Source organism: Ailuropoda melanoleuca, chromosome 12, assembly GCF_002007445.2.
Source record: "Ailuropoda melanoleuca isolate Jingjing chromosome 12, ASM200744v2, whole genome shotgun sequence".
Classification (NCBI taxonomy): Eukaryota; Metazoa; Chordata; class Mammalia; order Carnivora; family Ursidae; genus Ailuropoda; species Ailuropoda melanoleuca.
Window position 1 is genome coordinate 42189192 of NC_048229.1, and position 27200 is coordinate 42216391.

Consider the following 27200-nt stretch of genomic DNA (forward strand, 5'->3'; position numbering starts at 1 on the left):
GGAATCTGGGGATGTACTGTATGGTGATTAACATAATATAATAAAATAAAATTAAAAAAAAATAAAATAAATATCAATTAATTTAAACAACAACAATAACAAAATAGCTGATGAACAAAACCCAGCCAGATCACAAAGCCTGCACGGTGTCACTGTCTGATGGACCCAAACACAGGAGGATTCCACGAGCAGCAACAGGTACTCACGGGAAATACAGGGCTGTGGAGGGGGGCAGTGGGACGAGAGCAGCTGAGCCTAGAGGCTTTCATCCACTCCAACAGTGGGCGAAGCCTGAGGCCCTGTGGATTCTCGGAACTGTCCATCCAAAGACACCAGAGATGAGGGAAGAGAAGGACCAGATGCAAGTGGGGGAGGGAAACAGGGCCGGGAAATCTTAACAATCTCAGAAACTACGTCTCCATATTTTTTTAAATAAGAAACAACAGAAATGAGAACTCCGAAATTATAAAGTTGACCCTCACCCACACCTCCTTCTAAAATTTAAGGAAAAAATATTTTATCTAAAAAGGAGCTGAAGCAAGGTATCAAAGTCAAAACCCATATTAAATCATAACAAAAAAGAAAATAAGGAGAGTAACAGTCCCTACAGATAATGAGAGCCTCTAGGAAAGATGTACCCACAAGGCAGACCAAAATCGTACCCTTCCATTTCAAAACAAGCTACCTTTCCTCTTAAGAAAATAATGGAGCACCTGGCTGGCTCAGTCAGGGAACCATGTGACTCTTGGATCTCAGGGTTGAGTTCAAGCCTCACGTTGCGTGTAGAGACTACTTTAAAAAATCCTTAAATAAAATAATTTGTAAAAGAGATACATATATAATAAATGATAGGTACAAAAGAACAACATAAATTTTAAAAAACTTAGAAATGAGGTGACAGAAGTAGGGAGAAAGAATGGTGCGAATGAGCAGAATGGACCTGCCTTAGGAAAAAGGGAAGGCAGAAAGGAGAGCAATCTTGAACTCAAGAAGAAAGGAAGAAATATTAAAAAGGATTCAGAAGAAAGTGACAGGGGTGCCTGGGTGGCTCAGTTGTTAAGCATCTGCCTTCAGCTCAGGGCGTGATCCCAGGGTCCTGGGATCGAGCCCCGCATCGGGCTCCCTGCTCTGCTGGGAGCCTGCTTCTTCCTCTCCCACTCCCCCTGCTTGTGTTCCCTCTCTTGCTGGCTGTCTCTCTCTTTCTCTGTCAGTCAAATAAATAATTACAAATCTTTAAAAAAAAAAAAAAAGAACAAGAAAGTGACACACTGTTAACTCAGCAATTTTATCTACATCTCAGAATTTTCCCCAAAGGAATAATCATGAATGTTGTGAAAAGATGAGTGTGCTATCACTGCATTATTTTTAATGGTCCCCATCCCTAGATGGAAATAACTTTCTGAAAATAAAACTAAAAAACCTCTTAACTGTTAAAGTGGTTTATCTATTTTCCCAATCTGACCCTGGTTTTCTAAATAAACTGGGGTCTTGAAATAAGGCACCTTATAAGGATCCATGCGTATTGTCAGATTAATGGTGGTTCATGAAGAGTGTCATAATTATTCCGCTGCTTAAGAATGAAGTATGTTCAGGGGTGCCTAGGTGCTCAGCTGGCTGAGCGGCCAACTCTTGGTTTCGGCTCAGGTCATGATCTCAGGGTTCTGGGACTGAGCCCCGTGTCAGGCTCCCCCTCAGCACCGGGATCTGCTTGAGGATTCTCTCTCCCTCTGCCTCTCCCCCCCACGCTCACGTGCTTGCACACTTGCTCTCTCCCAGATAAACAAAGCAATCTAAAAGAAGAAGAATGATCATTAATCACTGAACGAAGTGCAGCAGAACTTACTTTGATGTATCCAAATGTTGGTAGTGCTTGGTTGGATAATTTCCTTGGCATGTCTATTTCTGGATTAACATGGTGTCTATCAGGACAGATCCTTTTGTCTCTGAAAAAAAGTAACTGGCTTTTAAAAACAAAAACAATAATTTTAACATGAATTTTAGACTATTCTTCAGGAAAATTAATCTATAATTGAAATCAAAGGACCTTTATTCTAAATATTTTTAAGTAACCATGTTAAATAATTCACATAACAAGCACACTAGTGAAAAGAAGTCCTAAAATTTAATTAACACTGAATTAACTTAGAGAGTGACTCTATTATTTCTCTAGACACTGTAAATGAAAAAAATGTACTTCCAAAATAAAGACTCCGAATCAGAAATTTATCACCACAACCCCAAACAAAGGCTAATAATTAACCTCTAAACCAGAAGTCATTCTGTAATCCAAACTGAGAAATAGTTAAAGCTTTGGTTTCAAAAGTCAACAGAATAACTGAAATTGCCACTAATAACCTGCTTAATGTACCATAGTTCAAGAAAGTTAAAGTCAACAGTTACCTTAAAATGAAACTCAATCCAATCAATACACATCAGACATCTCCAGCCCAGTCCCAGCGATTGCTGATTGAGGACTGGCATCACATCTGGGTCAGTGAGAAGGCCCCCCGTGACGGTGGAGATCTCCGTGCTCTCCAAACTGATTGATACTACCAAGGCACATGCTATCAACGTCAGGTAACGTTTCTAAGGAAACTAACAAGCCTATTCCAAAATGTGTGTGGAGGTGCAGTTGACTTAAAATAGCCAAACAGCCTTGATGAAGAGCAAAGCTGGAGAATTTGCATACCAAATTCCAGGACTCACTAGAATATAAGCTACTGTGAGAGAATGTGGTACCAGGGTAAGGACAAAGAAACCAATATAACACAGAGAGTCCACGAGTGGACCACATACACTATCATCCGGTTTATGTCAAAGGCACCAATTCAGGGAGAACACAGTGATGTCTTAAAAAAAGGATACCGGAGCAAGCGATTATCTGCATAGGAAAAAGTAATCCTTTCCCCATATCTCACACAATACACACACATTAAACTCACTCTAGATTATACACCTAAGTGTGAAAACAGTCTATAAAGCTTTTAGAAGAAAATAGAGAAGAGTGTCTTCATGACCTAGAGATCAGCAAATATTTCTTACACAAGAACACAAAACAACAGCACCAGGAAATACTTCATCAAAATTAAAAAGGTCCACTCATCCAAAGACTCTTACAAGAGGAAAAAGGCAAGCCATGGACTGGGAAGAGAGCTTCTCAAGGCACACCTCTGAAAAAGCAGTTATAGGTAGAATGAATAAAGTACTCCCACAAACCAAAAAGAAAAAGGGTAACATCCAATTTCAAAAATGGGCAAAAGAACTGAACAGGCTCGTCACAAGAAGAGGCTGGTCAAATGTCCCACAGGCAGGTGAAAAGAGACCCATCGTTGATTACTCGGGAAAAACAGATGGAAACCACGGTGTGACACTACGCCCCCAGGACCACTGTTATCGGTGAGGGTATGGAGCCACTCAGCTCTCTCACACGCTGCTGATGGGATTGTGAAACAGTCACACACTTCCAAAGGTTACATGTGTGCTCACCCCGTGACCCAGCAATCCCACTCCAAAGTCTACACCCCCAAGGAAATGGGTGCTTATTTCCACAAAAAGACACATGCAAGAGTGTTCACAAGCTTCATACATAATAGCCAAAAGCTGGAAACAATTCACAGGCCTGCCAAAAGGAGACTGGATACATACATTGGTATATATTTATACAACAGAATACCGCACCACTCAATAGACAGATAAATCCATCCCTCAGGTCCATGCAGGAACAGAGATGAATGTCGCAGACAGTAGGCCGAATGTACAATTCCATTTATATGAAGTTGGAAAATGCACAAACTTCATCAACATGGATAGATTCTGGGGAGGTGGTTACTTCCAGGGGGAGGGCAGATTGGGAAGGAGCATGGGGGCATCTCTGGGGTGTCCTCCAGAGGTGGGTGTGGTTGACATCGTGCATATCCAGCAGTAAACCTATCACTGTGCACTTTATTGTACATTTCGATTTTTTAAAAAACGACTAGCTTACTTGCAAAAACCGAAAGCCTTAAGATATGGACAAAGAGGCCTTCTGGCTTTTTTATCTTCTTTGGCTTCCAGAACCCCTGCAGTAAACTCATACAGCTCCGAGGGAATCTTGGCATCTGCTCGCTCCAGGTAGCGCAGGACGCCAACCGCGTGGCACGCGTTCCTCTCCGTCAGCAGCAAGACGGACTTGGTCTTATCTCCCTGTTCTGCAGGGGAACCCTTAATATTGGGGGTGAATAAAGACAAAGGTCATCCATCCCAGTCTAAATGATAAAACTTTGTGGGCACAGAAAATGCCAGTAGAATATTTAAAGATCATAAGTTCATCAAACCTGCTCGATGGAACTCTGAAAATGACCAGACATGCAGTACAGGCGTCCACCAAAAATTTTGGGGGAGGAAGGAAAGCTGAAGTGAATCACACACGTGGCATCGGTGATGGCCAAGAGTGGTATGCAATCATCCGTTACGGCTGGAGAGAAGGATCCGACAGTCACAAACGAGGCTGTGCTTCTCCTGCACTTACTCTACAGACCAATTCCGGGAACCGTACGTGAACACAGTTCTCTACTGCATCTTACTGTTAAGATGCCAACAAACTTCTTCCCCATTTTTTTCCCCCAAAATGTCACAGCCCAGTGATTATGTTCCAGACAAAAGTGGCCTCCCTAATGTTAGCTTGGAAAATGCATCTATTACAAATGTAAGCTGCCCATCAATCTTTCACTTATTTTACACATTTTGACTGTTCGATATCTAACATCGTAGTTTACAACCATCTGTGACAGATTTCATCGTAGGCACACACACGTACGGTCCAGCTTGAACCCCAGGGAGAAGGCCTACATTCAGGGATGCTACACTCAGAGCTCCAAGGGCCCCTGCCTTCACCTCAACACCAAAATCTTGGTGGAGCTTACCCTTCATTTTGAAATTAACATTACTAATAAATTCTCAGTAAATCTGGGAAATTATGAGGAATTTGGAGACGAGTTATACAAATAAACTGAAAACATGATTCCCATTAGCTCAGCCTTCTCTAAATGGAAGTAGAAATTAAAACACTTACCTAATACAATGTGAGAGCCAGAACTTAACTTCTTCTTCCACTGTTCTAAAACACTTTTTAAATTAAAAACCATTTCTTTATGCATTTTCAAGCAAAATATTGAACTGCTTTCTACTACCTAAAGATGAAACCAAATAGGCCAGTTCACAGTCAGGAACATAAGCTTGAATTTAATTGTTCCATCAATAATTATCAGTATAAAACATTTAAAATTATCTGTGAGGGTATGACCTCATTGATCCACAAACTGTACAAACAAGAGGATTATAAATTGAAACAAATATATTTCTAAAATTCTATAGTTTGTGTATCTAAAAACTTGCTTGAGTGAAACAAACATTCTGTTAGAACTATTTTCCTTCCTATTTAAATAATGGGTGCATACACAGATGTTATTTTTACACATATGTGTGTGCATATATATGTATACACACACATCAAATTTAGGTGCCAACACGTCACACTTTTTCATGAGACCTCTAGTTCATCATTGCTGAAAGGTGTTATGTACTACTGATTCCCATATTTTTATTTTTTTATAGAACCTTTTTAAAAAAGATTTATTTATTTGAGAGCATGCATGCGTGCGCATGTGCAGGGAGGGCGAGGAGCAAAAGGACAGGGAGAGACAGAATCTCAAGCAGACTCCCCACTGAGCACGGAGCCTGACGCGGGGCTCTGATCTCAGGGCCCTGAGATCACGACCTGAGCCAAAACCAAGAGTTGGAAGCCTAACCAACTGCACCACCCAGGAGCCCTTGATTCTTATATTTTAATATATATTTGGCTTCATTTCTACATTTTATTATTTATGTAGATTTAGATTATATTAAATAATTCTGTAGCCGATTTACCTGACTTTTCTGGCCACATGATCAACCTCTTGGTGTTATTTTCTCTATTTTGTAAACAGGGTATAGAAGTCACTGGCATTTCTTTATGAATGGGTTCCTTTTAATGACAAAACACAAGGCGCTGGCCTCCTAGGGGAACATCAGCTTCCTTGGAAAGGCTGGTCCCACCTACTTGGCTCCTCCCCCAGGGCCCCGCCTCCCGCTGTCCTGCCTCGTCGCTATGCACACTCCCCAGCACTAGCCACCTCTTCCTCCGACTAAGGATCAACTGGTAACGTTTTATCCCCCGTCAAATATTTAACTACCCGTAATTCTCTGATGATTTCGAGATTCAGTCACGGTTTAAACACACAGTAAGGACATTTTATGGGCTCACCTTACACACTATTTCTGTTTCAGCTACAGAACCGGTGAAGATCAAGGTCTTTTGTGCTTGACTTGGAACGAAATCTAGAGTCTGGAGTAAAGTGGAGGTTTTTTCACATTCTAGGCAAAGGTGCACTACCTGGTAATGAAATGCAGCAACAATGTGGTTTTAAACACATTCGAGGTGCTCCTGTTTCAGTTTTCATCGCTAAGTGAGGATCTTAACAGAAGAGCATGCACAGAAAATCAATATAAATCTAAATACACGATTATAGATCTGTGTGTAAGATTAAAGCTGTAGTATTTTAGGAGGAGGCCACGAAATCACGGCTACTCGCTGGAGTCCATCAGCCCCCACCTCCCATTGGCCCGCAAGGCCGCACCTGCTGGACGCTGCCGTAGAGCGCGGCCTCCTCCATGGCCGTGACCACGATGTAGGGGTCGTTCATGAACTCTTTGACCAGCTGCTCTATGTGTCTGCTCCAATGAACGCCAACGGCAACAATCTGATGTGGTGCAGATTCCCTTTCTTCAACGTCAATATTTTTTTTAAAGTTATCTAATATAGCAAACATCTAAAAAAATTAGTATAATTTCATTTTTACTTCAGAAGGAAGGAATAACTGATTCACAGAACATGAAAGGTAAAGAATTGTGCATTTTCTGTTCTCGGAGCGGCAGAAGGCCTTTCCAAACAAAAGAGAAAAAAGTAAAAAGGAGAGAACATTAAATATAAACAAAATAAAATACACACAATAGCTGGGTGAATGTGTAACATACGTAACGAAGCATGAACATCCTTCTATTAAAAAGTTCTACAAACGGACTAGAAAAAGATGATCCTGCCAACAGAAAATAAGCAAAGACAACGAACGAACAAGCAGCTCAGAGACCAGTATGAGTGGCCGTAGGAACGCTCGACTCGACAAGTAATCGAGGAAACGCACGTGATGCTAACACGATGCCTCGTTTAACAAGCCCACTAGACACGGAGCTGGCCTAACGCCTCCCACTGCGCGAGGCACGGGGCGCGGGGCAGCACGCTGTCCGCGGCAGTCTCCGCTTTCAGAGAGGCAACCGTACATGCAGGATTCAGGATATTAGTTTTGCAAATCACAACTGCAGCTGTAGAGGCGTTCACAACCCTGCACAGGCCCACACGGCGGGGCAGCAACAAAGCCTGGGCTTGAACCCGGCACATCACTGCTCCCAGGTGAAAGGCTTGTGGTCATCATGTTACACTGCGCCCAAGAAATGCTTTCCTGTAAGAATTCAGTCTGTGATCCATTCATCCCCTTCCTACGAACTTACCCTAAAGGAAATGTGCAAAAAAGATGTATGTTGCTCAGCCACATACACTCACTAACGATGCTAGATGTCCAAAAATCAGACCATTCAGAAAGAATTATGTTATGCCCACAGGATTCCATACTGGCCCAAGGCCAGTGAACAATCACACTGTAGAACAGTTACTAATACTCCTGACACCGTTTAGCGAAAAATACAAGTTATAAACTAGCTATAAAATAAGGCCTGATGTTAGTTCTATGTATCACCAGACACAGGAATTACTCTCAAACAGGCAGAGTGATTACCTGTGAGTGTAACACAATGGATGCTGGGATTTTTCAAGTATTTTCCTCTGTATCCCAAGTTTTCTAGAATAAACTTATTGCTTTCATAATCATAAAAATATCGATATTTTGGAAAACCTCACTGGAAAAGAACCTTTGCTCTTCAAAGAGAACTTTAAAATCTGGGGAGGAGGGGCACCTGGGTGGCCCAGTCAGTCAAGCATCTGCCTTCAGCTCAGGACATGATCTCAGAGTCCTGGGATGGAGCCTCATGGAGGGCTCCCTGCTCAGCGGGGAGCCTGCTTCTCCCTCTCCTTCCTGCTCGTTCATGCTCTCTCTCAAGCTATCTCTGTCACTCTTTCTCTCTCAAATAAATAAAATCCAAAAAAAAAAAATCAGGGAAGGAAATTTCAGACGAACTCTCTTCACAGTTATAAAAGTTAAAGGGAAAACCTTTCAAGATTAACCGGTTCCCCCCCCCCACCCCACAACAGACACGTCATCTCCTGATTCCCAGAAGCAGGTAAGACTTCAATCACATATGCATTTATTTCTGAGTGATAATGACATCTTGATGGCCGCCATACTCACTTCTTCATTAGCTTCGACGAACAACACCTCCACCTCATCCAAGATGAGGTGACAGAGTCTAAGGAACAGCAAGCTTTGGTATCGGAGGAGTCTCAGGAGGCTGTGGGGTGTCGTAACAATGATATCACCTACATTTTGAAAGAGAAGACAAGTAACGTTCAGAGTTTCCACAGGTTTTTCTCACACTTCCTTTGCTAAGATGCTACACACTTTCTAGAACTTCTAATGACCCAAAAAGCGGTTTTTCTTGCTGGGATGGGCGAGGCCTGCCCGTCCAGGCCAACACCTGTCCTTATCTGACTGACACCTGGGCTCCTACCAGTGTTTGTGCTTCTGAAAGGCACGGGGTAGGGGTTCAGTCAACATCTAACGAACAGGAGATATTCGATAAATAGTTAATGAGTGAAGGAAATCACGGCGTTTTCTCAGTGGAATGGCTGTAAGTTGAGGTCAAACCCTCACCCTACTGTGCCCGCCCCGTAACGGACAGCGAGGTCCCACCTGTAGCTGCACGAGTGACATCACGTGACAAGCCCACGTCCCGGGCAGTGGCCGCGCCTGACTGGCAGGGCTCCACTGTGCTCTGCGGGGAAAACCAAACAGCTTGGAAAGGATACTTACACCCCCTTGGAAGCTTCACGTTTTTGGCTTCATCTTTGTGGAGTCCGATTATTAGCAACATAGGATGAAGAGGCCTGGAGGATGGGCTATAGTCTTCCAGTAATTCAAAAATGAATTGGGCCTTTTTCCACCCAGGGCACACGATGACTGCCAGAGGCTGCAAAGACAAAGTCACATAATTTGGGGCAGAAGTTAGGAATTGAACCTAGTCTATGTTGAAGCGTGCAGAACATCTCCTTGCACGGAGCAAGTGCTACACACTTTGTTTGCTATCGTCACTGTCCTGTAAGTCAGAAAAGATATAATTCCATTAGAATGGATTCAGACACACGGACTCAGATTCTCCTAGGGCTTACACGAAGCATTCGCAAGTGTTAATTCATTTTGTCTTTAAAACACTCTCACAGGGTAGGACCTATTATTACCTCATGTCACAGATGAGGCATGTGAGGCACAGAGAGGTAAAGTTAGTTGCCCAAGGCCACACAGCTAACACCCGGGAGCAGCAGGATCTGAATCCAGGGGTCTGGCTCCAGGGCTTCTGCTCCCAGGGACCAGGCAAACTAACTACCTCCTGAAAGGGGCTTTAGGAAAGGTTAGCCTCTCTTCCTTAGGGGATAAGTCAGCTACGGCTCCATCCGAACGCTGACTGCCGCCATCCCACTGTTCTCTCCTGAAGGCGCACTGCCCGCCAAACACCGTCTTGGACACATGCCCTCCATGAACTGAAGACAAGAGCAAGTCTCCCCTCTCCTTCACGCACATCTAGGTGGGCTCCAGTGTCCAGGCGCCGGGCCTGAAAGCGGGCTGATCACAGAGATGTGTAGAAAGCAGAGGACACAAGAGACAAGACCCGGACATCCTTCCTGGCCCAGCCCACGAGGGTCAGCTGCTCATGGAGGGATGCAGATGTGACGTCAATACATAACAACCCTGCCAACGCTGACTTCCAGAGGGCAATCATTAAAACCACATGGCAGACTGAGAAAAATGAGCATCTCTCCCATATGTAATGGTGTCTTTTCTCACTATGATCTTTTACCTTCTAACGAGGAATGGAGCTGTCCACACTCTATCCTCTGAGACATGTCTGAGACAGAGCTCTCCTGTATGGGCGTTCACCTGACCGCCCGGACCTGCGGTGCATCACCTGACCCACACCCCACTTCTCTCCTTTCCATTCCAGCATCTTTCACAGCTCCTTGCTGATTCCTGCTCACGGGAAGAATAAAGTAGGGTTCTACAACAGTGTGGGCTGCTGTGGAATAATTAAGAGAATGTGGGACATGATGACAGAAAAATCTGAATTCTAATCCTACTTCTTGTCTCACTTGTCAGATGAGGCTAATTTTCTCATCTATGAAACGGTGAAAACTGTACTTGGCCTGACCATCTCACAGGGTGACCGTGACAGAGGAATCCAATCAGTGGAATACGTTTATAAATTATATATTCATCTCCAAATGCCAGAAATGTCTTGGCTCAGCCGATGGCCACAACGGGGGCTCCAAGGGGAGAATCAGTGTCAAAGAATCAATGATTCTGGTACGGTCCTGTCTTATCATGGAAACCAAACAAGTAATGTAACCCAAACTTCACCAAAAGTTCAGCACAAAATTTAAAAATAAATATTTAAGCCATGCTGTTGTTGAAACAAAACTGTCTCCAACTTACTCCATTTCTACTTGGTAAAGACTTGTAGCAGCCCCCCATTTGCAGAATTGTAAGGACTGGTGGCAGGTACAGCAGCGGATCATTTCCACAGTGAGAGATGACCACCACGTCCCAGCCCCGGGCTACAGGAGGCCAAGAGTAGGATTCCGCATGGCTAGGTCCCGGGAACTTGTTTCTTTGAAGAGCCTACAAAACAGCAGCCACCAAAAAACCACAAATGAAGCATAGAGAACAAAAACTCCATCTCTTTGTTCACCCCCTCCCCCAAACAACAGCCACTACAATTGCTTAATCCGGTATTTTCTAAGACCTAACTTGACAAGTGTCCGAGTCTTTTCTCAGCGCCAAACTCCTGCCATAAGACGCCTGCTTTTCTAGGCTCCAAATCAAAACCAGGTACTTAGAGCTCGCCAGAGCAAGGACCTGGCTTCTCCTCCTAATAACCTATGACTACATCAGCTTCAGTTACAACGTTTTATTGTTGTTTCTTTTAAACATGCCTTTATTGGGGCGCTTGGCTGGCTCAGTCAGAGGAGCGTTCAGCTCTTCATCTCGGGGTCATGAGTTCAAGCCCCACACTGGGTCTGGAGATTACTTAAATAAAACTTAAAAAAAACTTCACATGCCTTTATTTGCTTATTTTCTATGTAACAATCACTAAAACCTCCCAAGTCCTGCAACAGAAGATTCTTCAGCCACAATGACCCTACGTTCCAAGAGGCTAAACTCATGAGCGCAACTGGTAGGTGATGTCCTCGTCCCCCGGCCCTGAGCCCCGGGAGCAGCGCAGACCACTGACAGTGCGTCCCGCGTGCAGCCGTCCCCCTGCAGCCTCCCTGCGCTGTCCCTGCTGCCTGCAAGGCCGGTCATCCTTCTCGGCTGACTTTCTCGCTTTGGCTGGAGAACATATTTCAGGAGCATCTTTCCTGAGGAAGTCAATTCTCGTGAGACCCTTCATGTCTGAAAATGTCTTCATTGCTAGTTTCGGATGGACCTCAAGGTTGGAAATAACTTTTCACCAGGACCTCAGAATCAGTGCCCCTCCGGTGTTACCGAAGGCAAGCCTGAAGCCATTCGTGCCCTAAAAGCCCCCTGGTTGGACGCTTCACAGCCGAGTGCCCTCGATCCCACTCCCTCACTGTGCTGGGCTCGTGGGAGGGGGACTCTACCAACTTGGACAGTCCCACTAGGTCTCGGAATCATTTGTGTGTTGTCCTTCTCAGAATTTTCTGCCCACCGTCTTCACTCTTTTTAAAAAATCCCACTTCAGAGACTGGACCTCCAAATGACCCTCAAATTCTGTTTTCCCCCATTTCCATCTCTTTTGTCTTTTTGCTCTACTTTCTGATAGTTAGCTTTCATTTCCTCTCTCCAATCTGGTGCTTGGTTTCTATTTCTACAGCATTCTGAATTTCCAAGAACCTTTTTATCCTCTGGGCCTTTTTTTTTTTTTTATAGCACCCTGTTATTGTTTAGTAAGTACTGTTAATACTTATCTCTGAGGGTATTTATTTTATAGCATTATCTTTTACTACCAACACTGTTTCCTTCAGTTTTATATTGATTTTTTTTTTAAAGTGCTTTTCTTTTCTTTTTAGGTGAGAACTTTCATCAAATGTCTAAGGAAACCTGATGTGTGTTCGCAGGGAGGAGGCCCACTAAAAGCGGGCTGGAAGATGAGTGGCCAGCGCAGAGCTCAGCTCCGTGAGTGCCACACCCCTGCAGGAATCCAGGACACCAAGCAGGTGTCTTTACTGGGAGAATTCATCTAAAGGGTATTTCCAGGGCCAATTCGGTTCCTTCAGAAAGATCGTCCTTCCCAAGAAGCTGACTGTGAATGCTCAGGAAAGGGCAGAGAGAAGTTCAGAACCTCCGACTCTCTCCCTCCTCTACTAGTCAGCTGCACTCTGCTGCCTGTTTTTCATCTTCCGAAAGCGTGCGGAAATTTCTAGGCCGCTAAAGACTTTGCTCTCATTCAATCCACCCTCATGGTTTCAGCTTCTTTCTTTCTGTACTTTTTTTTTTTTTTTGGAATCAAGAAGCAAATAGATAAGCATGTGTGATCAATTTACTAGCTGAAATGGCAGGTCTCTAAAGCAGTTTTGAGACACTCGGAAATACAGCGTAACTGCCCTGGCAACCTGCTGCTCCTTCCAAGCCCCTTTCCAGAGACGCATTTGAAAACTTAACTCAGAAAAGCATTAAGAGCTATACAGTGGTTTCACCACAAAAGAGTTACTCACTTACAGGAAGTTAACCTGAAGAACACATGAGAACTTAATAATGGAAGCTGAAGAGAGGATTTCAATAGCCAAGAAATTATACAAGCGCAGTCTTGGAAGGGTTTCCTAAAAATCCTATGTGAGAACAGGTTCCTTCACAAGCCCGCCTTCAGGAGCGCTTTACCTTTCTCAGGTCCGCCGAGAGCGGCGACGCGTCAACGGACAAGCAAGGCTCGATCCTGTTCCGGAGCACAGCCAAGGGCTGCTGGGAGCTGGAGCGCAGCCTCTGCAGCTGAGACAGCACGTGTGCCCCTCAGACACCTGCTCGCCCGTGAGATGCCCCCACCCCACCCACCAGCACAGGAAGTCAACCACTTCCTGCAAACGAAGGACAGCCTAGGTGTCCATATGCTCATCAAAACCCACCAAAACTACCAAAACGAAAGGAAAAACATCTATTCCCCCCCCCAAATAATACTAATTGCTCTAAAGCAATAATTCACTGGAGAATCTCTAAAAGGGTGTCTTCAGGGAGAGTCCCCACCTAAGGGGGGTTTTTGCTTCTAATCTCAAATCCAGACAAGGAAGGAGAGGGACTTAAAGAGTAAAGAGCTGTCGTGGATTTTTAGTCTTTTCGTAGGGTTGTCATACCTGCTGCAGCTCAGAGGCCCCATCAGCTCTCAAAGGATCAGGATTTAAAAACTGCAACAATCTATAAAAGAGCGCAAAGGACAATTTGAAGAAAAAAGGAGTCAATATTTCTTCAACTGAGTTCTAGTATTAATTCTTCCTTGACAGAGATAAGATGAAATACAGTTGGCCCTTGAGCCACACGGGTTTGAACTGTGCACACCCTCTCATATGCAGATTGTTTATGGTACAGGACGCAAAATGTACTTTTTCGTCCTTATGATTTTCTTAGTAACATTTTCTTTTCTCCAGCTTACTTTATTGTAAGAATACAGTACATAATACATAAGACATACAAATACGTGTTAATTGATTATGTTATCAGTAAGGCTTCTGGTCAACAGTAGGCTATTAGTAGTTAAGTTTCGGGGGAGTCACAAGTTCTATGCAGACTTTAACCACGTGGGAGGTCAGCACTCGGAATGTCCATGTTGTTCAAGGGACAACTGTATATCCCAAGGTACAGCTGTGAAATTACTGCTCGTCCCGTTTTGTCCTGTTTATTGTGATGCAAAGACTACAGAGGTCAGCTCAGTACGGTACTTGCCCCTGAACCCTGGCCCCCAGGCTGTGGTCACAGTGCTGCCAGTCCCAGGAACACTCGTTCCAAACACGAAGAGGGACTGCACGATCACCAAGTCATCTCACGTTACTGAGAAACCCACTGCCTTCTCCCTTCTGTGCCGTAATCTTGAACCACTGGCAGAGTAACTGCCCTAGCTGAATCAACGGGTTCTAAGTAAAGGGCATTTAGCCCAAAAGGAGAGAAGACACCACCTTTTAATACAAAATAAAAGGTAAAAGAGTATCTCAGGGTTACCTATCAAGTTAATAGTTTAACATAATGAAAGAAATAAGCTGCGTGGGTAATGCAAGGTCTCTCGTTCCAGGAAAACCACCACGTGCAGCCCCACGGCTTTCGGGGAGTAGGGTGGAGGGCTGCCCTGGGAAGAGGGGGTCAACACAACTGCGCTGACAGCCACCCACAGATCTGTGGGCTCCAGGGCTGTCTTCCCGGCCCCTGGCCCAGGAGCCCTGTGAGGAGCTTGCTTGGGTGCAAGGGTGTTACAGGGCCAGAGGGTGGGCTCCAGGAGGCAGGCAGCCCAAATGGCATTGCAGTCAACACCCTCCCCTCAGTCATCCCGGCCAGCTCAGTGGATACAGCATGACCAGCCTGGTTCTGAACTGTCGTAAACTCCTTGTCACTCTGGTGACTTCAGAGCAGCCAGTAACTTGGAATACAAGGGTGTTTTTAGGCTGGTGTGGTAAGCAATCATAAAAACGAGTATGAGAATGTTTCATGGATTAAACAAGTATGAAATAAAGTTACTACTCCTTTGTTAACAACTCATTAGTGAATACCTTTGTGAATCTGACGAGACAAAAAAAATAAAAAAAAATAAAAATAAAGAAAGAAAAAAAAGAAAAGAAAAACCCATTCCCACACTGCAGGTAACTAACTAGTTTCTCCAGCAGGGGGAAGACCCACCAAAGCAGCAGAGAACTGGGAAGGCAGCAGACGCAAACCCACAGATCAACAGCCCCAAGGACCAACCATATCTAATTTTGTTTCATAAAACTTCACCAAGGGAATCAGGAAGGGGAGGCAGAAAAGGACTATTTACAGGGGAACAAAGATTTTAAAAGAAAAATCTATCCTAGTGAACAGAAAAAACAATTAACTTCAAAGCCTACAGCAGACACTGTAGGTGTATTTTCCACATGGGAATGCAGATTTGAAATAAATAATAAAATCATGTATAAATTCTTCCCGCTTATAATTTTATTACAATTATTTCAATAAAACATTTAGACCAAGGAAAAAATTCGTACTTCACACAGCCATTCTTCTCATTGTATTCTTTCTTCTCGGCCAACCTGAGCGGTTTCTCATTTGGCTTCTGACATAAAGTGCTAGAAACCAAAAAACATCCATTAGAATCTCTGAGCCCATTTGCCCCAATCCTGAAAATGCCTTTATTCTCTGGAAGAAAACTCAGTAAGTAGCACTGAGGAGTGAGTCGCTCTACATATGAAGATTTATTTCTGTGAGAACAGACCCTCTGCCCTCTAAAGATGAAAACCAGGTTGAGGGCGCTGGAGCTTGCCAAGAGGGCATAAGCCCCCCACAGCCTGTCTCTCTTCTGACCTCAGCTGGAAACTCCATGTAAACTCCAGAATCGAAGGGGAGAGAAGTCAAAACCTGCAAACCACCAGAATCGTGGAGAATTTCCTGAGATTTTACAGTCCTCTGTCTCCTGGTGTTGGCCTGAGGCTGGCCCCGTACCCAGAACTGCACAGTGGGTGTCGACATCAAGCGCTGAGAGAAACCTATTTCAAGCCAGAGAAGCAGGAAGGGGGAGCCAGAGGCCAGACAGCTTAATCCTGATTTCTCTTTTCCCTTTTTCTCTCTTGGCCCTGCCCCGAGGCCAGCTCCAGTCATGCAGCTGCAGTGGTAATGGGGGGGAGGGCTGTCACCCCAATATTCCTCTCTCTAGAGGATCTGGGAAGTGGGACCCAGGGTCCAAAGATGCAGGTGGAAACCACCATCTCTTTCCTCTCGTTTCCATGGCCGTTTGGCTCCACTGGTGGCCCCAATCACACAGAAGTGCGTGGCCGTTTCTCCGTGAAAAACCACCTACCTGGACAGAGGCTCAAGGACAGGGAGCTTCTAGAAAATGGTCAATGTGAGGAAAATCCTGCAAAAAAGTGTGCCAGAGGGAGGGAGGTCCCCCATTCCTGTCTATGACCCAACACAAGTCCCAGGCTCGCCCCAAGTTGAGCATATTCAGAACAGACCCAAAGCAGAGCTGCAGTCACCACCTAAACTGAGACAGAGTCTGACACCTGAATGGAGTCACTGACTTCCTGATAAAAGAAGTCTCACACCACAACATTCAAAATACCCAGAATACAACAAACAAAGAACCAGGAAAATCAGATCAACCGTCAAGGGAAAAGATGATCAGCAGGTACAAGCCCCAGGACGGCAGACAAGTGGGGCCATCACGTGCTTTACAGCAGCCGTTGTAACCGCGATCCCTGAGAGAGGGAGGGGTGAGCACTCGAGGGGAACAATGGAAGTTCTCAGCAAAGAAACACAAACTATAAAAAATATCAAACGACAATTTTAGAATGGAAAAACACATCAAATAAAAAAATTCAGCAGATGTCAACAGAAGGCTCAGTTAGGTTAAAGATACATCAGCACTGTTACTAATCTGAAGAACAGCGAGGAATAAAGGTCCAAAAAATGAGCCAAATCTCAGCGACTTTTTGGACAATATCAAAATGTGTGATACTTGTCTCACAGTCTCAAAAGGACGGGAGAGAGAGATGCGTGCAAACGTCTGCACAACAGCAACGAACACTCTCCAAACATGACGCGAGACAGAAACCAACACAGGAAGAACGCTAATGGGCAGCAAGCGTAAGAAACAGGAGAGACACTACACCAAGGCATATATAATTAAGCTGCACAAACCAGAGACAAAGAGAAAATATCAAAAGCAGTCAGAGGAGAAAGGCATGCTGCAAACAAAGGAACAAAGGAAAAGATGACAGTAGATGTGCGTTGGCAGCAATGCAGCAGACAGCGCGCCAGTATCTTTAAAATGCGGGGAAAGAACGTGTCGACCTAGAATTCTATACCTGGCAAAAATACCCTTCTTCTCAGAAATGAAGCTGAAATAAGTTTCCCAGACATACAGACGCTGAAGAATCCATCACCGGCAGACCCACAGCACAATCAACAGTCAAGGCAGTCCTTCAGGAACAAGCGCAATGATACCAGAGGGAGATGCAGACCCGCACAGTGACAGCGCTGATGGTAACTACAGAGGTGAACACAGACAGTATTTTTCTTCCTGTTGATCATCTCTCAAAAAGACCACTGACCATTTAGATACAAACGATACTAGAGCCTAGGATTCATAAAGAACGTATAAATGAAATGTAGGACAACACTAGCACAAAGCCCAGGCGGGGAGGAATGGCACACACGACTTTAACATCTTACACTATTTGTGACATGGTGTAATAGTGCAACTGTTCTGCGATTTCACAAACACCATTAACCCGCCTCTTGATGTGGACAGGGTTACAGTCAACGCCTCGGGTACTCCTCTTCAGCAGCCAGTATTTGCCCTCCACCACCTTGTACTGCCATCTGGCCCACACGTTCCCAGCCGGCATTGCCATCAGGACAATCCCACTGGACCAGCTTACAGAAACAACTCTGTCCAACTCCGTCCAACAAGGTAACACGGAGACTCTAGAGCCACTACCAATTTTTGGTCAGTTGTGCTACTAACCAGTTGTACTACGTTTTTCTTTTAAATTAATATAGCTTTAATCAAAATTTCTGGGGCCACTCTTTCTTGAAACGGAATCCTTTCTTATCATCAGTCATATAGAATACTGTGCAAGACAATATTACACTCATGTATCTATTCAATTACACTGAATTTTCAAATCGTACCTTGCTGTTGGTATATCTGGCTCAGCATATATGGTTATCCCCCTCTTTGTTGGCCAGTACATGGAGAATTTGACACACTGTAAAAAAAAATTTTTTTTAGAAAGAATATCTATTCAAGATATGTATTCTTATGGAACTAAAATTCCATGGGAATTATTCTCATAAACAACCATCCCAGATTATTTTCAGGCAACACAGACATGAAGAGACAAAGAACTGGACAATGTGATTATGCCATTGCTACCACCACTAGATTACAGTGTCCAGGTAGCAAGCAGTTGGCACTTCAGAAAATCAGTATTTCAAATGTCCTATAATTACATCACTTGTCTTGTCAAAGGACTGGAAAGACAGGTTAGACTTGAACTATTAGAGTGTCCTATAATCTCAGGTCTTCACACCGTTGTCAAATGAATGAGCGTAAATATCCAATCCTGCTGAGAAGCCCCCAGGCCTGGAGTTCTCTCGTTCTTTTGAATTAGAGCAAACACACAAACTGTATTTTTTTTTTTTTAAAGATTTTTTTTTTTTTTTTATCTGACAGAGATAGAGACAGCCAGAGAGAGAAGGAACACAAGCAAGGGGAGTGGGAGAGGAAGAAGCAGGCTCACAGCAGAGGAGCCTGACGTGGGGCTCGATCCCACAACGCCGGGACCACGCCCTGAGCCGAAGGCAGACGCGTAACCGCTGTGCCACCCAGGCGCCCCCACAAACTGTATTTTGTCCTGAAAGACACTATATCATAGCCAAGGATTTCTTAATAGAAACATACCTTGGTTCCTAAATTTCAAATGAGAATATTCTAAAATTAACATTGTATGAACTTTATACCTAATGAACATTTAAAATACAACCTTATTTACATCTTTCAAGGAGATGCACTGTTGTTTCTTTCCAGATTTTTTTTCAGGTGAACCTCTCGACGAATCCATATTATATTTTATAGTTTTATCTGCAAAATAAAAAGTGATAAAAGACCTATCTTAGAAAGCACTATTAACAGAAAATAGAACAAAAAGGATTATAAATTTAAAAGTACAATCATAAAAATCTTAATACATGAGATTATTACAGAATAGGGTTTTGAATTAAACTTTACTTGAGGAGATTAAATTTAAAAATCTTGTTTCAACCCTTGTCACATTAAAAGATGTTTAAATAATTCCTTTAGTGGCTTACTAGCAATTAAACACAATTTATTTTCCCAACTTGGCAGACTATATTTTTCAAAGAGGGCCACAACATGTCTACCACCATACATGCTCTTCTTGCAATTTGTCACTGACATGTGTCCCACTGAGAGATGGGCTCTGTAGTCCCTTCCTGTGAGCCTGGGTGGGGTGGGGCGGGTGGGGGCTTGTAAACAACGTGGAAGTGGGGTTATTTGACTTCAAAGCTAGATGGCCAAAATGCCATGTACTTAGGACCCGTCTTCTTGAATGCTCACTTTCAAAACCCAGCCAGCATGCTGGGAAGCAGCCCAAGCAACCCCACGGAAAGGTCACTATAAGTATTTCAGATTAGTGCCCCAATCAAGGTCCCCGCCAAAGGCAAAATCAGCTGCCAGAGAAGTCACTGCATAGGTTTCAAATGCATCCATCTGTCTCATCACCACCAGCCCTCAGGTCTTCCCAGCTGAGGCCCCAGACACTGTGAAACCGAGATAAACCCTTTGTGTTGTGCCCATTCTGAAGTCCCGACCACAGAAACCATACACATTATAAAGTGGTTGTTTTACCCACACTAAACATTACCAAATGTTTGTTATAAAGCGATCAGAACCAGAACATCAATTATAAGTCAGTTTCAGCAATGATTCAGGATCACACCTGTGCATCTCACTTCTTAATAGCACAGTAGGTAGAGAAGGCATTAGAAAACAGGCTGAATGTGAACAGCCAGCAGGTAGCAAAATTCTAAAGCAGACTCTTTCAAACATCTTTACTCCTTAGGCCTATATCTGATTTGGAAAAGTGGCAAACACCGTTCAGTGAATATGAATAATCAACCTAGGTAATTACGCTTGGGTAAAAACTGAGGTGCGATGGCAAGAAAAAAAAAACCCAGCAATCGTTTTTTAGGGTGCTATGCAAGTAATCCTGAAAGAGTGTTCACACTAAGCATAAGAGAAACACAACTGAAATGACAAGGTCACCTTTTACCTATTAAATAACAAAAATCATTAAAATAAAGAGTGAATGCTGGAAATATGAGGTGATGTTGTAAACTGATCTTTCTTTAAAGTGCCAAGCCTGCTTGTCATGGGATTTTGGGGTCTGGAAATACATTCTCTCTTCAGGGTCTAAGCTTAAAGCCAAAAATAAAAACTCTGATCTAGAGCCAGGAGTGAAGGTGATGGACGAAATTTGCTGAGAGAAAATTCCATGCAACACAAGCTTTCAAACAAAACCACAAAGTCTACAAGTCAATGCCATCATAACCGTTAAAAAAAACCAAACCACCCACAAATGTTTTGTCAGGGGGTAGAGATTCACACCTGAGGAAATGGAGATAAAAGGGCATCTGAAAAGGACTCTAAAATAAATATACTTAAGATATTTAAGAGATAAAAGGACTCTTATTCATGAAACAAAGCAGGTGGATATAAAAAGATATGCTGACATAAAAAAGAACTGATTAGAACTCTAAGCAGCAAGAAATAGCCATCAAATTGAAAACTCAAAAGATGAAGTTAATACTAAGCTGGAAGCTCAGAGAAAAGTGATAATTTAAAGAATAAAGAAAACCTTTCAAAACTGAGTTCAGAGAAATAAAAAAATGCAAAGAAAGCTAAGAAAAGCCTGATAAATGAAGAAACACTAATCTACATCTAAAAGGAGGGAGGATAAAATTTTCAAAAACATTAACATGTAATACTCTTCAGAAATTCAAGTTAGACATGAATTCTGTAACTGAAAAATTCCACGTTAATAAACTTCAACCATCTACTCTTAGACACATTGTAAAGAAACTGCAGAATATCAAGGATAAAGAGAAAATCTAAAAAAATCAATAGAACATACTAATTACTTACAAAATACCAACAGATTGACAGGAGAAAATGAACTACTGTCTCCAATGTTGAAGGAAAATAACTAAAAACCTAGAATACCATATCTGGTTTAACCATTACCAGATGTTAACATCTATTACCCACAACACCCTTCTGAAAGTACTAAAATATGTACCTGAGAGAGAAGAAGGAGGAACCAGTTGGACAATAATAATCCTAGTAACATTAATAACCTAATTTAAGATGGAGATGGGAGGCCAGAAGGGGGGGGGCTCTCAGGCTGTAGCACCCCTCAGCCCCTTGTGGACCCAACAGGAAGAGATGTACCTTGTACTTTCCAGCAGGCAGAAGCCTACTTTACTACCCCAGGAGGGGGAAGGAAGATTTTCTCCTTGCCCAGCAACAACCCAGCCACTGAGAGACTGTCACAACTCAGCCACTGAAGAGCCACTACACTTTGGACTCCCAGTTTACTCCAGTGGACTTTTTGTTTACAACAGCCCCTCCCAATTCCCCCGTTTTCTCTTTATAAAAGAGCCAGCCTCTCCTTTGTACTCTGGATTCCCACATTGTTTTGGTATAGCTTGCCTGTCCGGAATTCTCTACTATTCCCAATAAACCCTTTTGCTGGTAAAATGACGGCCTGTTTTATTTTCAAGGTCAACCATACACATGCCCATGTGTGCTGCTGTATAAGTCAAATGAGAGGCAACGATGCAAGGGACAAGAGGGAGGGATTAGGAGTGTTTTGTTCTCATACCTGTACTACCTGTGAAGTGGTACAGTGTTATCTGAAAGCGGGCTTGGACTGGTTTCAAACGCATACTGCAGACCTGAAGGCAACCACCAAGGTAAGTGAGAAAGTGTGACTGATATGCTACAAGGAAAGAAAATGGAATCGTATAAAATGCTTAATTACAACTACAGACGGCAAAGAGTGAAAGACAAAAATAGGAACAAAAAACAAGGGAGTGAATAGGAAAAAGTAACAAATATGGTCAATATTAAGCTAACTTTACCAATAATCACTTTAAATGGCAATGGTCTAAATACGCCAATCAAAGAAGTTGTCAGAGTGAACAAAAACAAGACCCAACTATATGCTGTCTACAGGAAACCCACTTTAAATATAAAGACAGAGAGAGATTAAGAGAAGATGGGAGAAAGATATACCATGCTAACGCTAATCAAAAAAAAGGTGAAGCAGCTATATTAATTTCAGACAAAGTGGACTTCAGAACAAGGAAAATTATGAAGGATAGAGGCATTACATAATGATAAAGGAGTCAATTCTCCAAGAAGACCTAACAGTCCTTAAGGCGGCTGTGCCTAACAAGAGAGCATCACACTATGGGAGGAAAAACCGGAGAGAAAGACACGAGTCCACCATGATCACTGGAGACTTGAACACTCCACTATCAGAAATGAACAGAGCGAGCAGGCAGGAAATCGTAAGGATACAGCTGAGTTCGACACTACTGTCACTCTACTGAGTGTAACTGAGATCTATAGCCTACTTCACTCGACAGCAGAATACACCTTCTTCTCAAACTCACCTGGAACATATACCTAAACAGAACACACACTGAGCCATAAAAACACTACGGGCCATAAAAACACATGAAAAATTTAAAAGAACAGAAACTATACAATGTATACTCTCAGACCATCATGGAATTAAACTAACTCAGAAACAAAAAAATAGCTGGAAAAATCCCCAAATACTTGGAGATTAAACAACACACTTCTAAATAACACTTGGATCAAGAAGAAATCTCAAGAAATTTAAAAATAGTTGAAACAATGAAACTTAAAATACAGCTTATCAAAATTTGTGGGATGTGGTGAAAACAGTACGTGGAAGGCAATTTATAGCATTAAATGTATATATAAGAAAAGAAGATAGACCTCAAGTCAGTAATTGGCGAGCGCTATCTTCCTGGATTGGAAATGGATGCCTTCTTGCAAATCCTGACACGGAGGAGAGGGAGCACTCTTGTGTCTCTTCCTCTTCTTACTAGGGCATAAGCCCTATTGGACTAGGGCTCCACTCTCATGACCTCACTTAACCTAATCACCTCTTAAAGACTCTATCTCTAAATACGGTCTGACTGGGGGTGGTTAGGGCTTCAACATATGAATTTCCAGGGCTTAAAATTCAGTCCACAGCATGGTTTTCTTAGTCGCCAGACTAAGAAAAATACAGATGTCACAAATTACAAATACCAGAAATGAAAGAATAAACACAGGTCCTATGGTCATTAAAAGGATAAATTAGGAATACTGTGAACAACTCTATGTTCACAAATCTGGTAACCTAGACGAACTGGACCAATTCCTCCAAAGACACAGTCTGCCAAAACTCACACAACTCAGTCCGCAAACTTGAAGGTGGAGCAGAGTAGAGGGCATCTGATCTGTGCTGGCGGAGGAAGGAGACTTGGGTGATGGCAAGCAGCACATCGGAACCCAAGCAGAGTGAGGCGAGCACCCAAGATGAGAGCAAGACATTGGAGCCCAAGCAGAGTGAGGTGAGCACACAAGGGGATGGGAGAGGAGAGAGGCTTGGAGCCAAGTAGGGTGAGGAGGGTGCCTTTGTGAGGGTGGGAGTGAGGGGCAACCCTACGGGAACACAGAACCTAAGTGGGAGTGGATCTACGCCTAAGCGAAATGAGGAAAGCGTCCCCAGAGTGGCCATGTGTGGCAGGGGGAGGGTATCAGCCTGAACTGGGTGAGTGATGGAGGCAGGTGAGGTTTGAGGGGTGGGGGTGCTGTCAGCAAAAGGAGTGGGGAGCGCATCTGTGCAGAAAGGGTACTAATGGCCGTGAACAACTGGTTACTTATACAACCAAACAGCGGTTGCTTATCTAGCAGGAGTGACCCCATAAGTAACTATAGTAGGGATAAAGGCAGATAGGAATCTCACAGTCACAGAGGGGCGTGACAAATATGGGAAGGCAGAGAGCTAGCATAAATCCAGCAGCAGCAGGATCACAACTGGAAGTGCTGGTGTCAAGTCCTGGTTTTCAGCACGTAGATCACACCCAAATATAAAATCCACAGAGACGTACATGTGTGTATGAGCAAGTACGCATATGCACACAGTCCCCAGCTCTGTCCGCTGAAGGGCCTGGGAGCAACCACCACAACACAAAACAACACACCCCGTTCCCGGATCTCAGCTTCGAAATACCATTCTCCATTCAAAGCAGTCAGGGCAACCTGGAGAAGTGGCTGATTTGGGGGTTTCAGATAGGAATCTGTACTAATGTGGATTAATGACCAAATGAAAAGGAATGATAGTAACAGCCGACAAAATATTTGCAAGGTGAAGAGTAACTTTCAGGGGGGAAGCCTGGCAGATGCTAACTAATTAACCAGTCAAAGGGACCAGCACCAGTAATGGGACACATCAAGGTTTTATGTCCGCGGGTAAGATGGAATGAGAGGAGCCCAGGGTCTCTCTTGAGGGATCCCGGCCACAGGTGCATAAGCTCAATCTTACACAACTGAGAGAGATTCTACGAAGCAGCCAGCCTACAGTCTTCCCAAGTGTCACGGTCATGAAAGTCAAGGGAAGACTGAGGGACCACTCCAGACTGGAGGAGGAGAGACGCGACCGCTGAGCCGCACCGTCCTGCCATAAAGGACTTGCGGGGACGAGCGGCCAAACCTGAATGGTGTCTGAGGTTTAGGTGATCACAATGTGTCAACGTCAGTTTTCTGACTTGTATGGCTGTACTGTGAATATTTTTGAGAATATCCTTGTTTCTGGGGAAAACACACTCAAGAATCGGGGAGAGATCCAGTCAGTAACTTATCCTCACATGCTTTTGAAGGAGTTCTCTGTAAAGCTCTCCAACTCTTCTGTAAGTCTGCAATTATCCTAAAATGAAAATCTCATTACAAAAATGGACGTAAGCCCCATGAAAGCAGAGACTTGTCTCCTTCCCCACGGAGCCCCTAGAGCACTCCTGACGCACACGGGCACTTATGAAACATCCGATGAATCCAAACACACGGCTCAGGGGTATGTCAGCTAGTCTGTCAGAGAAGCCAAGACGGCGGGGGGCGGGGGGAACCCTGGGTGGCTCAGTCGGTTAAGCGTCTGCCTTTGGCTCAGGTCATGATCCCGGGGTCCTGGGATGGAGTCCCATGTTGGGCTCCCTGCTCAGCGGGGAGTCTGCTTCTCCCTCGGCCCCTCCCCACTGCCTCATGCTCGCTCGCTCACTCTCCCAAATGAATAAATAAAATCCTTAAAAAAAAAAGTCAAGACAGGGTCTAGAACTGATAAGCCTAGAAATGATAAATTAATTGTAATGGTAAATTAATTAATTGTAAGGGTTTCAAAATCTGGAGACAACCGCCAAAATAAGGTAAGGGGAATGATAAAGGTTTACCTCTAGGGAACAGCCTGAGGTGAGAAGAGGCTGGAAAGAGAAAATTACTTTTCATTGCTTTTCATTACTTCTGCGCTATTTGTTTAACCAGGTATTAACGAAGTATTATACTTTGATTTAAAAAACATAAGACAATTTCAAGGAGAAGTACCAAAAAATAATTAAAATACCATTGATAAATCTTCTCACCATGATTACAAGGAAAAGGAAATCTTTGCTTGGGTAAGTAACACCTAATAATATTGTCTTCCCATGACAATCAGTTACTTTTCACATCAGCTTTTCTTTCCTTTACCATCAACCTTTTCCTTTTTAAAGACACACACAAGGAAGGAGTCCAAGATGGCGGAGGAGCAGGAGGCTTAAATTTCGTCTGGTCCCAGGAATGCAGCTAGATAGCTATCAGACCATTCTGAACACCTACAAACTCAACAGGAGAATGAAGAAAAGAGTAGCAGAAACTCTATGAACAGAAAGGCAACCACTTTCTACAAAGAGGAGAAAAGATGGAGGAGGAGTAGGTGACCCTTTCTCAGCTGGTCCGAGTCGAGCTGGATATCTACCAGACCATTCTGAACACCCACAGAATCAGCCTGAGATGCAGGAAGATACATCTGGATCTCTACAAATGAACATCTCCAGTGCTGAGTATTGAGGTATGAAGCGGGGAGCTGTGAATCCGAGCACAGATATAGGAAGATAAAGGGAAGGGGGAGGGAGCCTCTGCGCTCAGGCACCGGGAAGCAATAGCCCCTTGTGCTGGGGAGCGGGCTGGACTCTCAGACCAGCACCCACAAGAAAGCGGACTGAGACAGTGAGCGTGGGAACGCCCGTGTCCAAACTGAAAACAGGGGCTCCTGACCGCACACTCGAACTAGAGTGAAACCGAGAGCTCAGGAGTGCAAGCGCGACCAGACTGAAAACTGGCGCTCCAGAGCACAGGCGAACCACACTGAAACAGGGAGCTCGGGAGCTCGGGAGCACCCGCAGGGCGGCTGGCGGCTGGCGGGGTTAGAAACACAAAGGACAGAGACACGCCGGCCCTGGAAGTGAGGGCTGGGACGCCGGGTGTGGGGCACACAGCCCGGGATGCTGCAGGGTTGAGCAGCACCAACAGAAACAGAGTTAAAGTGGCCAGAACATCAGTGGAGAACGGGCCGCAATCCCTCCGTTCTGTGACAGAGGCTGAATTTCGGCCACTACTGCTCTGACTCTCAGAAGAGGCACAGCAGACCGCCAGGGAAAGCCGCCAGAGAACAAAAGCCCAGAAATACCGGCTCACAGCAGGCCCATCCCCATCCCCCCTCGCAGGGGACACGGAGACTCTACCCAAACAGGGTTTCCTGAGTACCAGCGTGGCAGGCCCCTCCCCCAGAAGGCAGGCTGAAAAATCAAGAAGCCCACAACCCAGGGCGCCTGAGTGGCGCAGTCATTGAGCGCCTGTCTTCTGCTCAGGGCGTGATCCCGGCGTTCCGGAAAGGAGTACCTCATCGGGCTCCTCCGCTGGGAGCCTGCTTCTTCCTCTCGCACTCCCCTGCTTGGGTTCCCTTTCTTACTGACTGTCTCTCTCTCTCTCAAATAAATAAATAAAATATTTAAAGAAGAAGCCCACATCCCTAAGATCCCTATAAAACAAGGGTGCACGGCCTGGGTCCGGGTCAATAA

General features: G+C 44.2%; 1 protein-coding gene across 1 annotated transcript in view; it reads right to left on the reverse strand.

Annotated features, from left to right (window-relative positions):
- TDRD12 (tudor domain containing 12) overlaps nucleotides 1–27200 on the reverse strand; it is a 68544-nt gene that overhangs the window by 17258 nt on the left and 24086 nt on the right. Inside the window, exons 9-22 of the mRNA XM_034672543.1 lie at nucleotides 18977–19074; nucleotides 18123–18199; nucleotides 15476–15556; nucleotides 13604–13664; nucleotides 13137–13244; nucleotides 10731–10916; nucleotides 9057–9213; nucleotides 8436–8563; nucleotides 6654–6845; nucleotides 6281–6409; nucleotides 5051–5168; nucleotides 4314–4453; nucleotides 3983–4200; nucleotides 1844–1943 (exon numbers count right to left, since the gene is read on the reverse strand). Coding sequence (XP_034528434.1) covers nucleotides 1844–1943; nucleotides 3983–4200; nucleotides 4314–4453; nucleotides 5051–5168; nucleotides 6281–6409; nucleotides 6654–6845; nucleotides 8436–8563; nucleotides 9057–9213; nucleotides 10731–10916; nucleotides 13137–13244; nucleotides 13604–13664; nucleotides 15476–15556; nucleotides 18123–18199; nucleotides 18977–19074 — 1793 coding nt within the window. The remainder of the gene's footprint in view (nucleotides 1–1843; nucleotides 1944–3982; nucleotides 4201–4313; nucleotides 4454–5050; nucleotides 5169–6280; nucleotides 6410–6653; nucleotides 6846–8435; nucleotides 8564–9056; nucleotides 9214–10730; nucleotides 10917–13136; nucleotides 13245–13603; nucleotides 13665–15475; nucleotides 15557–18122; nucleotides 18200–18976; nucleotides 19075–27200) is intronic.